The sequence below is a fragment of the Mobula birostris genome, unplaced genomic scaffold (assembly GCF_030028105.1).
Source record: "Mobula birostris isolate sMobBir1 unplaced genomic scaffold, sMobBir1.hap1 scaffold_691, whole genome shotgun sequence".
NCBI classification, from domain to species: domain Eukaryota; kingdom Metazoa; phylum Chordata; class Chondrichthyes; order Myliobatiformes; family Myliobatidae; genus Mobula; species Mobula birostris.
In genome coordinates, this window is record NW_027278410.1 from 100,682 (window position 1) to 112,432 (window position 11,751).

General features: G+C 45.4%; 2 protein-coding genes across 6 annotated transcripts in view; one reads left to right on the forward strand and one right to left on the reverse strand.

Annotated features, from left to right (window-relative positions):
- Positions 1-678: 678 nt before the first annotated feature.
- Positions 679-7,645, reverse strand: LOC140193671 (heterogeneous nuclear ribonucleoprotein A1-like). 4 transcript variants are annotated; one of them, XR_011884915.1, is made up of 12 exons: positions 7,507-7,645; positions 5,840-5,956; positions 5,614-5,760; positions 5,169-5,379; positions 5,000-5,092; positions 4,729-4,824; positions 4,573-4,644; positions 4,314-4,481; positions 3,838-3,972; positions 3,463-3,525; positions 1,284-1,357; positions 679-868 (listed from the first exon to the last, which is right to left on the reverse strand). XR_011884915.1 is itself a non-coding variant. In XM_072250837.1 (11 exons), the coding sequence occupies exons 1-10, from the start codon at positions 7,510-7,512 to the stop codon at positions 3,476-3,478; spliced, it is 1,095 nt and encodes a 364-aa protein (XP_072106938.1). In that variant the 5' UTR covers positions 7,513-7,645; the 3' UTR covers positions 679-1,357; positions 3,463-3,475. The 4 variants fall into 4 exon arrangements, 2 of the variants coding, with proteins under 2 accessions (XP_072106938.1, XP_072106937.1); XR_011884914.1 differs by having other exon boundaries at positions 679-1,198; XM_072250837.1 differs by having other exon boundaries at positions 679-1,357.
- A 229-nt stretch (positions 7,646-7,874) lies between these two features.
- LOC140193672 (chromobox protein homolog 5-like) overlaps positions 7,875-11,751 on the forward strand; it is a 14,631-nt gene continuing 10,754 nt past the window's right edge. Inside the window, exons 1-2 of one of the 2 annotated variants that reach the window (XM_072250839.1) lie at positions 7,875-8,042; positions 9,128-9,195. The gene's annotated coding sequence lies outside the window, so the exon portion shown is untranslated. The remainder of the gene's footprint in view (positions 8,043-9,127; positions 9,196-11,751) is intronic. The other variant, XM_072250838.1, reaches the window with a different exon arrangement.

Below are 11,751 nucleotides of genomic sequence, written 5' to 3' on the forward strand. Positions count from 1 at the left end.
GGGGATAGCAGTAGGACTTTACCCACAGTGGTGTATACCATATCCACTGCCAGCCTGTGTTAACACTGACTGGTAACCCCTTATACTGAGAACCACTCCACTTGTGATTCTCCCTCCCACAATTCATTGGACACAGAGACTGCCTCTTAGATAACCCTGACCTCCAGTAAAAGGTAAAGCCAATGAGATAAATCAAGTGGTCTATCCAACTTTTAACCTGTTCCCATCAATGATGGCATCTTTCAGTACAGAAACAGACCCTTGGGCCTCACTCATCTTTGTCTAAGGTCCTTTTCAATACCAATGTTCCGACCTCAGCTATATTTCCATATATGGACTATGCTCCAGGTAAAAAGGACCCCAATGCCATTTTTCTGCAAAAGATAATTTAAGTACAAGGAGCAGCATCATTGGTTAGCAAGAAAGCATCAGAACAGTAATAAAAGCATTGACTATGTACAAGGCATTGGTGTGTGTTCTGGTTAAACTTTTATTTTGATATATTCTGGACATGCACCAACTAATTAATATAACCAGTAAATAAATTTGTCTACTTTCACCCCAAAAAGCTACATGTTATACAGCTGCACAAACCACATACTACCCCAAGACCACTGCTCCAATGACACTGGCCATTCCAAAGGCCCCCCCCAAACACTGCACAAAATACAACATACATACACAAAGGAATAATCTGACCTTTATTGTTTTACAAAGAATTAACATTCAGAAAAACATCTGCACAGCAGCTACAGGAGAAAGAATACATAGTATTGAATGTTGTGTGAATACCCTCTGTCCAGAAGAGGGAACATCCAGGATTATGGAGCCAAATTAAAAACCATTATCAGCTCCCACCAGCCTTCACCTGTTGGGAGAAAAACAAGACGGTCATTACTGAAGACAGACCAGGTGTGCAAGCACAGATTAGTGAGTACTGATCTGCATCAATCCCTTAACAGTACAAGCTTGTATCCTGTCTGCAGTATGATGTAGATTGAGGTCACATCCAGTTGTATGTACACTAGGTGTACATTCAATAGTCCCTTGAGCTTCATGTTTCATCATTTTTATAGAAAAGCTGGTTAGCTCTTTAGTTTCATAGTCACTTGCAGAGCAGCTGTAACCAAGCCATTAAGCATCCAGTTGGGATGTTTCAACTTGAGGGTCGGCAGAAATGCTCTATTTCTTTCGTCTCCTGGGGAAGTGAAGGCACTGATAAGCTTTGTTGGCCATCACACCTAGATTGTTGATTATGAACCAATTCCAATTCACATACATACCTTGAGGACATATACTGCCAGGGAGTACAAGTGCAGCCCACAATCTGCTGTATGGTGATCCCTCCAGACATTACCTGCAAGCAACAAGGGGCAATCAAGCCTCCAGCTTGGTAGAACAGGCCAGATGAAGCTTTCCCGCTACTGAAATCACCCGTGTTTTTTTTTTTTAAAAACATCAAAATAAAAGTAAGATGAAATCCAGCCTTACCTATTGAAAGCAACGGCCCTGGGAAGTCTGCCTGCCTGCTTTAGTCTTAGTGGTAGCAAGGCTTCTGGCTGTGCTAGCCCTGAACTGCTGGCCTCCCATGGCGCAGCCCTCAACGCTAGCCTCCAGTAACAACAAGTCCGAGGAACTACAAACGCGAGAACAAAGCTGGCCTCTGCTGATGCTGCTCCTGACCCTCGGACACAGGAGTACGCTCGTAGCTTCTAAGTCTAGACTTCTCCTCTGCTGCTGCTGAAGCTGATGCCGTCCGGTGTCCTGCCTCGTCCTATCTCTCGAGCCAAGAGCCGAAGGTAGCACACGCACTCACACACACACAGTTTCTTTTAAAGCAGCATGACTTTCCTCCGCCGACTTCGCTGCAGGCAACTGGGTCTGATTACACATCAGGCCTCCTTCGAAATCCTGACTGCTGCTATTGCACAAAATTCTGGAAGTGGGGTGATGAGTGCAAGCAGGAATCTCTTTAAAAGGTCCCAGACCCCACATCCAGTGGGGAAGGTCAAGTCTGGGGCAGTAGATCCCCATTTGACCTGGCATCTTAACTACTTTAAAGCAGCGAAACATTTTTTTGGGCCTGACAGAATGGGTGGGGGTTGGAAGCAGGATAGTGTTTATACTTGGACCAAGCTCTATTACATACATTTGATGTCACTTGGGCTGTACTCACTGGAGCTGAGAATGATCAGGGGGGAGGGGGGGTCTCACTGAAACATATTTAAAGGTGGATCAGTGGAACAGACTGTCTATTTGTGAAGGCCAGAGTATGATGCATTACCAGGCAGCTGGGCAGGCCAAGTCATTGGTTATCTACCAGCAAAAGCTGACAAGGTCTTGATTAGTAAGGGTGTCAACAGTTAAAAGGAATAGACAGGCTGCCTTCTATCACATTCAGAAGGGTCCCTGTATTGAACACTTGCATGTGGAGCAGGCAGGAAGAGATGGGGCATGGATGGCAGCTTCTGATAGAAGTATGGAAACATTGGCTGAGGACCAAAGCTAAGTGACAAAAGCAGTAAGGGACATCTGGCATAAAGCTCAAACAAAACAGACTACCTGCAGGACTAGTCAATGGAATTTTTTTTTTTATTCTTAATCATAATCACAACTAATACATTTATCACTTGAAAACTGGAGCAATAAAATCAAAGTTTGTCTAGCAAAGACTCACTGGAATGTTTGTTGTACACTTCCAGAAGGGAATAGGAAAAAAGTTCACTATAAAATAACCTGTTCAACAGTTTATCAAAATAACACAGTCCTTAAGCAGATAACCATGCACATGGGTTTAAATTTTTTTTTTTTTTTTTTTTTTTTTTTTTTTTTTTTTTTTTAAACTTTATGAGATCAAACACTGACTTTTCTGACTAAAACAAAGGACATTTTCTTCCGGAAGCAGTTGTACCCTGCGCTTGGCTGAGATTTGTATTGTAGTAACCTGCTGGCTCTCTCCCTGTCACAACTCCTGGCTCATCCTCTCCTGCTAAGTACTGTATTCCTGTTGAACAACATGGGATAGAATTATTATATCGTGCATTTCCTAAAACGAGTTTTCTTAACAGTAAGCGGAGGGGCAGCGGGAAGCCAAAGCAGTGCTGCCACTCTCCTACCCTCCCACCCCCCACTCCCACAATATTAAAGCATTCATTTACCTACTAAATCCCAGCACCACAGGATGAAACTGACTACTTCAGAAGTGGCACCGAGACCCAAATGAAGGAACAGTGGATGCTGCATACAAGATACCCCACCTTTCCCCATCGCAACTTCTGGATTTCACTTCTCCTGAAGGCCAGGAGTGCCTGCAGCTGTAAACTGGGGAGAGAGAGCCTGTTGCCCATCTATGGCAGGCTCTGCTTTGTCACTCCCCTCACTTCCACCCCCACACCAGCCCAGCCATGCCAACCAGGACACAAAAATCACTCCAAGTTCCCAAATCACTCCAGCAGAACGCACCTGCAACATAAAACTAGAACCTCCGGCCAAAGGAACCTCCACCACTGGAGCCACTGTAGTTACCTGCAGGAGGGAAAAACTGGTTAGTCAGAGCAAGGGAAGCAAACCTTTGAGCTCAAGCAACCTTCTTAAAGTTCTCCCCTAGTAGATTTGAACAGATTCTAATTGATTACTCATGAACTGGAAGCAATTTGGACAATAAGCCACAGGCCAAATGCAAAGTTCAAATCACAAGGCCAAGTGTGCTGTTTCTCAGAACAGCTATTACTTTTCATTTTTTCCTAATAGGTGGGGTTTGAAGACTTGAGGGGAAAAATATTGCACATGCCATAGGCTCACCATCCCTGAAATAAAACACAGGCTGACAACACTCACCTCCATACGGGCCACCTGAGCTCCTGCCTCCATAACCTCCGCCTCCACCTCCCTTCATGGGGCCATAGTTAGAGGACTGGTTGGGGTAATTACCAAAGTCATTGTAGTTGCCACCACCACCACCTCCGAAGTTTCCTACAAGCAGAGCCAGCAGTAAGTCACAATGCAAACATAAGTGGGACCTGGGCTGCACCAGGAAAGATGGGGTAAAGATGGCAGTAACAGAGCAAATTACAAGATATGGGGTTCACAGCTGTGGGGGGGGGGGGGGGGAGAGAAAGACTATATGTCTCTTTCAGTAAAGAGTAAAGGCAGTTTCCTACTCATGGAAAACAAAAAGATGGAAGATTTTTTAAGAGTGGGGGTGGTTAAGAGAATGAAACAGGTACATGAACACATATGGATAGGGTAAAAGAGACAGGGTGAATGAAAGGCCAAACACAGGCTCAAGACGTGTGAGAGGTTGGCAAACTCACCACCACCAAATCCACCATTGTAGCCATCATAACCTCCTCCACCACCTCCACCTCCGCTGCCATAGCCGCCGCCGCCACCTCCACCCTGGTTGCCATAGCTGGGGCTGCCACCATATCCAGGACCACCTCTGCCACCACCGCCGTAGCCACCTCCACCATAGCCACCACCTGCATGAGGGATACAAAGTTGCATTTAATCACTGGACTCAGTCCATCATGGGCAGTCTCACTAACTCCATCCTTATTTGTAAGCACACACCATCACCGAATCCATTGTATCCATCACCACAGCCCCCATATCCGCCACCTCCTCTCGAACCGCCAAAGCCACCTGCATTGAAAAAAAAGAGGCACATTAGTGATTTGACCCTACCCTACTCAAGATCCCCACTTCCCAGAGACCTAAACACCTTACCTCGGCTGTTGAAGTTCCCTCCTCCACCACGGCCACCAAAGTTGCCCCCAGAATTGTTGAAGTTGCCTCTACCGAAGTTGCCAGAACTGCCTCGACCTGGAATTTAAGGAGTGGGTAGGAAGAGAAGTGGAGACTGCATTTGAGTGGGACAGTACAAGAACAAACCCTTTCAGATCTTGCACCCAGACCAGACCCATTTGCCAGGGAAGGCTAGTGCACAAGGGACATTTATGAATGTGGATGTTAAAAACTCAATTTGTACATTGCTCACCTCTCTGATTCATGCCTGAATTTTGCATCTCCTCTCGTGAAAGTGCCTTCCTCACTTCGCAGTTGTGCCCATTCACTGTGTGGTACTTTTGAACTACAATTTAAAAAAAAAAAGCAATAAACAGCAGTTCTTGCCATAACCCCAACCCCACACACCTACTGCTACTCACCAACTATCTTGTCAACTGCATCATGGTCATCAAAGGTGATGAAGGCAAACCCCCTCTTCTTCCCACTCTGGCGATCTGTCATCACCTCAGTGACTTCAATCTTGCCAAACTTCTCAAAGTAGTCTCGGAGGTGGTGCTCCTCTGTGTCTTCTTTGATGCCACCGACAAAGATCTTCTTCACTGTTAAGTGTGCTCCAGGCCTGGTGGAATCCTGGCACAAAAGACCACATGGTATCCATTACTAGACACTACACTGATGCACTCTTACCATCAAGGTGGCACTGCTACCTGAAGACCCACAAAATTAAGGAACAGCTTTTCAACTGTCACCAGACAAACCATACTTATGGACATTATTCTGCTTTGACACTAATTTATTAGAAAGCCAGTGCTTTGGGCATAGTACAGTCAGCTGCTTGCAGGCACTGAACAGAAGGCAACTGACCTCTCTAGACACCGCACGCTTCGGCTCCACAACACGACCATCAACCTTGTGCGGCCTGGCAGCCATCGCACCATCCACCTCTGCAACACACGAGTAAGTGACAAATCCAAACCCCCTTGAGCGCTTTGTGTTTGGGTCTCTCATGACCTGGCAGGAAAAAACAGCAAAGGGTCATAACTGTAAGCTCTGAGGTACCCAAGAACAAGGTCCACTGTAAAGAACTTACCACGCAGTCAGTCAGCCGACCCCATTGTTCAAAGTGGTTTCGCAAGCTGTCATCTGTAGTCTCGAAGCTCAGACCTCCTATGAAGAGCTTCCGCAACTGTTCGGGCTCCTGCGAGTCCTGCAAAACGGAAAGTAGTCCGCATTAGTATACCCAGCATCTGGGAACAAAAAAATGACCATAGACAGGCTTGGCAATGCAAGTGCTTGTACAGTTTAACTTGCACTCTGCTGCAGAACCAAATAGTCACTAATCAATCCAAGTGATTCCATCAGAAATTAATGAACAGTTTCTTCATCTCCAGATTGTAAAACAAGTTTACAACCCAGAAACAAATCACCCCTCTGATAAATGTTTACTCACTAGAGAGACAATCTATGCATTCTGAAGCCTGGAGCATAAGAGAGTGTCAACTTATATTGGTTCTTGATCGTCCAAAAATTCAGCATGGAATTTAAACTGGAGATGTATTGCCTTGCATCTCAACCCCAGCGGCTCCAGTCTACACCCACAGGAGATTACGATCTCCAACACTAACATAATCATTAACTTAACAAAAAGACAAGGAATCGTTACACACGAAGCAACTGGGAATAATTAAGCCAATCCCAAACGGGGTAATGGCATTCAAAAAGGCCCCGTGGCTATTAGACGGAACTCCGACTCCCATGAAGAACAGCGCCGCCTGCAGTAAAAGGAGAGGCGACATGCCACCATTTTGAGGTCAGTTGGACGGAGACACGAGGGCCGGGGGGCAGAGGAACCGGAGTGGGAGAAGGGGGGGGCGGAATAAAGTGATGAGGGCTGGATAGACCCAGCCTCTCATTTCAGTGGCTGTATGGCGAAGTGGGAGAAGGTCGGCAGCGTACTCACACGCCCCCATGGTCCCCGAAGACTGGGTGGGGTGGCGAGCCGCCATTTTAAGACGAGCTGCCGCCAGTCACAGGACAATAAGAACGAACGGGCGGAACTTACGAACATTTTCATGCAATGAACAGCCATTTCGTCAGGGGAGACTGACGGATACATCAAACCTCACTTTTTTTGAGGAAAAAAAAAATCAATATCCCACTATACCATTGCCGTTTGAAATAGGTGGATTGAATCCGAACAGTATTTCTGAAACGGACACTGGCGAAGTCCGAAAAAGTAGACTAATGTTGTCAGACCTGGGGTTTCTCACTAGTTACATTGTGTGAAGATAGCGGATCTGCCATGTGACACAGACGGGTTGGAAGATGTCGCCATGTTGGCGAGACGACCGATCGGAGGACAAAAATTTGGTCGTGAATAGACAGGGCGAGAATCCTCCCACGACCGATACAGATTATGTATTAATAGGGGAGCGGGACTCTCCCTCAGACTTTAGAGGCACTGGAGTGAAGCTTATGTGGCGTCTAAAGATAGGCCGCCATTTTGAGAACATTCTCTTTTGGTAACCACTACCAAGCGAAACTTCTTTCTAGCAAAAGATAACACCAACCTACCCGTGAATAGCAACAAAAAAAGTACATATACATTTGAAGGAGTAACTAAAGTGAATGTAGGAAAGGGAAAGCTCCAGACCATAACAGCCCACTGGCTTAATGGCGGCTACCTATTCTTTGCTGCGTCATTGCTCATCAAGGAAAAGGAGACGGTGAGGTAGTAAAGAAAAATACATCACTCACCTCCATATCGCGTTCGTATGAGGGCGCCGTCTTGCCTGATTTACGTGGGGCCACCGTCGGGAGAAAAAAATTATTTCGTAAGAGAAAAAGAACCTCAACCAACAGTTCGCACCGTCGACAACAGGGCAAGAGACCGAAGCGCGCTGGCGCCACAGTTTATATAGGGCTTCGAAACTTCACGCCCCCTCCCTCCTATTGGTGGGACGGAGCTCTTCCACTGCCAACTGTCGTGGGGGGGACGGACTATGGCACCTTCTATTGGCTGGTCGGTGTCGTATCACCGCCCTCTCGGACCCCCCCATTCTCCCGCCTTTTCTCCCCACGTGGGCGGGCGGGGCACCACGCCTGCGCAGCTGCCTGCGGTGGGTTGGCGCCAGCGAGTGGAGAAGGAGGGGGAGGGGGACGGATTTTTTTTTTTGGCGGGTTCCGCAGAACGAGAGGAGTCGGCGCTGAGAAGCGATATAAAAATACATAAAAGCAACGTTTATCTTCGCCTTTCACGAAGTGGCCCAAGGTTCTTTTCCTCTAGGGAACAGGTAAACAGAGTAAAAGCGGTGCGCTTATTGGCGGCGGTAATCGTTGTTACTGTTGTTTATTGTCGCGCCGGAGGTCGGTTGGATGAAGGGGGGGTGGATTGGTAGGCCGCGTCGCTCACTTGATGGGCAGTCAATGGCTACACCTCTTTTCCTGCCCCTTCCCTTGATTGACAACTCGGCCTCCCGCTGTACTCCTGTTGAGACTGATGGACAGCGGGCACTGGCCAATAGCCACTGGTCTTCTGTCGCTGTCTACCAATCGGGTTTGAGACAAGTGCTGGAGGTGGGCTGTAAATTCTCCCTCATTGTCCATCACTCTTCTCTGTACTAGCCCCACCCTCCTTTCACCCCCCCTCCCCTTGGCGGCGATACCTTGTGTACGCCGTTTTTCTGGAAGATTCTGTAGCAGGGGAGGGTCTTGTGGGGTTGCAAGGAGGCATGGAGTTTGTGAATGCAGCGAAATAAACGTTTTTTCAAAGGTTTCCCTTCCCCCTCCTTTATTCCAATATATGGCTAAAAACTATTCATGAGATGGATTGGACGCATTGTTCTGTCTATGGCGCGTTTAAATTGAGTTGCGAATTATACACCGTTATGTTTTTCTTAAATATAAAAAAAACGGTCGTAAAATGCATATTCACCCTGAATGGCTTGAGTTTGAGATTACGTGGAGTGTTTTGCAAAAGTTGCAAACTTGATTTTGATAAATTCCACCACGCACTTGTATTGACACGGTTTCATTTGTTGTATTGACCTTTCCTGTTTTATTAAAGTCCCTAACTTTTTCAAACGCATTTGTAACACATTCCTTGTTAAACTTGCGTTAATCGATAGTATGTGATGGGGTTTGTATTCTTCGTAAAGCATGTCGTTCCCTTTCCAAGGATCTGTAACGCCAAGCAGGAATGTTCTAATTAATCAAAATAATTGTTTTTTAATAAGCCTCTAAATGTAGCAGTAGATTGCAGGTAACATGTTAACTAATTTTTGAATTTTATCTGGCAGTCTGCAGTCTAATAAATTACCAGAATTTAGCTGGTCAAGCAGCATTCCTGGAGGTTAACTATTTTTTTGTGTTTTTTAAGGATTAAGGTGTTCCTAGAAAAAGATTTGCACACAACTTCGATAACAGCTGTTTGCAGTGTTTCCTACGGTAAATGGTGCCACTCCTTCACATTAATGTACTGATATCCTATATTCTGTTCTTGTTTTTCCCTTGTGCTACCTCAATGTTTGGAATGATTTGTATAAGTGGCATGCAAGCTATACGTGTGGCAATATAAACCAATTGCATGAAAAGTCCTGGGGTCCAAGTCATTGTTTGGGGCATGAGTGTAAAAGTTTGCAAATCACAATGGAGCTTTATAACACTCTCATCAGCCCACATGGTTTCCTTTTGAAATTGGCTTATTACTGTCGCACATAGCGAGATACAGTGAAGAGCTTTTCTGTTCATTACAGTGTATTGAAGCAGTACAAGGTAAAATAATAGAATATAGAATAAAGTGTTACAGCTACAGAGAAAGTGTGGTACAGGCAAGGTAATAATAAGGGAGTTTGTGAGGCCAAGAGTCCATATTATCATGCAAGAGGTCTGTTTAAGAGTGAAACAGCGGGATAGAATCTGTCCTTGAGGTTGGTGGTATGTGCTTTCAGGCTTTTGTATCTTCTGTTCGATGGGAGAGGAATAAAGGCATAGATTATTTTCTAAATGGGGAGAAAATTCAAAAATCAGAGGTGCAAATGTTCTTGGGAGTCCTCGTGCAGGATTCCCTAAAGGTTAACCAGCAGGCTGAGACAGTGCAAGTGCAATGTTAGTTGTTTCGAGAGCACTAGAATATAACAACAGGGATGTAATTCTGAGTTTTTAGTCATGCTGCACTTGGTGTATTGTGAGCAGTTTTGGGCCCCAGAACCCTTAATTCCCCTACTATGCAAAAATCTATCTAACCTTGTCTTAGATATATTTACTGAGGTAGCCTCCACTGCTTCATTGGGCAGAGAATTCCACAGATTCACCACCTTCTGGGAAAAGCAGTTCCTCCTCAACTTCATCGTAAATTTACTCCCCCGAATCTTGAGGCTATCCCTCCTAGTTCTAGTCTCACCAGTGAAAACAGCTTTCCTGCTGAAGCTGGAAAAGCATTTCCAAAGCCCTGAGTGTTCATCAGTAAGAGAAATTACTTACAAATGGAGGAAACTCAGTACTGCTGCTGCTCTCCCTAGGAGTGAGTGAGTTGCAAAGAGCAAGGGCATAAGGTGCAAAGCTGAAGGAGGTGAAAAAGAACCCAAAGTTATCAGCAAAAGACCTGCAGAAATTTCTAGAACTTGTCTGTTTGTGTCTCAAGTTTGTAAAAGACCACCTGGGTGTTTTACAACGCTTCTAGGACAATGTTCTGTGGACAGGGGAGACAAAAATTGAACTTTTTTTTGCAGAAATGCCCACTGCTGTGTTTGGGGGGGGGGGGTGCAATGCACACCAAAACCTCATTCTAACTGGAGCATGGTGGAAGGAGCATCATGGTTTGGGGCTCTTTTGCTGCCTCAGGGCCTGTACAACTTGCAGTCGTTGAGGGAATAATGAATTTCAAAATTAAATCGAGGTATTTTATAGGAGAATGTCAGGGTAGTGCTTCATCACCTGAAGCTTAATGTTCGGTGGAGGTTATTGCTCCTAAAGGAGGTTCTACCAGTTGTTAAATAGAAGGGTTCACATACTTTTTCTAGCCCGGACTGTGAATAATTAAACAATATGTTTAATAAGGACATGAAAATGATTGTGTTGGTTTTGGTAGATTGTGTTGGTCTATTATTGTGACTTGGATGAAGATCAGACTACACTTTCAGCAATTAATGCAGGAAACCAGGTAATTGCAAAAGGTTCACTATCTTTTTCTTGCAGCTGTATGTCCACAACCCTGCAGTTCCCGTACAAGCTGTGTTGCATTCAGACAGAATGCTTTCTTTGGTGCATTGATGAAGGTTGCCAAATTTCTTTGGCTTCCTAAGAAAGTAAGGGGCTCTGGTGAGCTTTCTCGGCCATGGTGTCTACCTGAGATGCCAGAAATATGGTCACTATGTCATCAAATGCAGGATGCTAATTTTTTTAGCAACTCTTCTTGAATGTTTTAATAAACCCCTGAAACTTGCCCCTCAGGTCCTCTAAGTCTTTCCCCTCTCACTTTAAACCCATGCCCTCTAGTTTTAGACTCTTGTACCCCTAGGGGAAAAGACCACCTATCTGTGTTCCTCTTGGGTTTTATGCACATCTATCAAGTCACCCCTCAGCCTCCTTTGCCTTCACTCTCCAAGCCTGTCCAGTTCTTCTTAAAACTTGGGCCCTCTAGTCCCAGCAAGTTCCTTGTGAACAAGGAAGAACAAGATAGCGGCAGTGATCATCGGTGATGTTCTGTGGGCTGCAGAAAATTGTTCCAAAAATTCTATTAAATATATCTGCAGCTTGCAACTTTGTGCCAAGCAATGGAGTTTTAAATCAACTCAATGATCTTCAAATCTCACAATCGACTGAAGAAACCGGACCAGTCAGCTGTGGCACCTGTAAGGTTCACTGCCGTGGCTGAAAGCAAGGTGGGGGGGGGGGGGGAGAACTCCAAGGCAGTTGGAAAAACTGCACTCACTGGATAACAAAATTGAGGACATGAGGGCAAGATTGCTGTATTGAAGTAAACTCTGTACCATTGTATGCTTT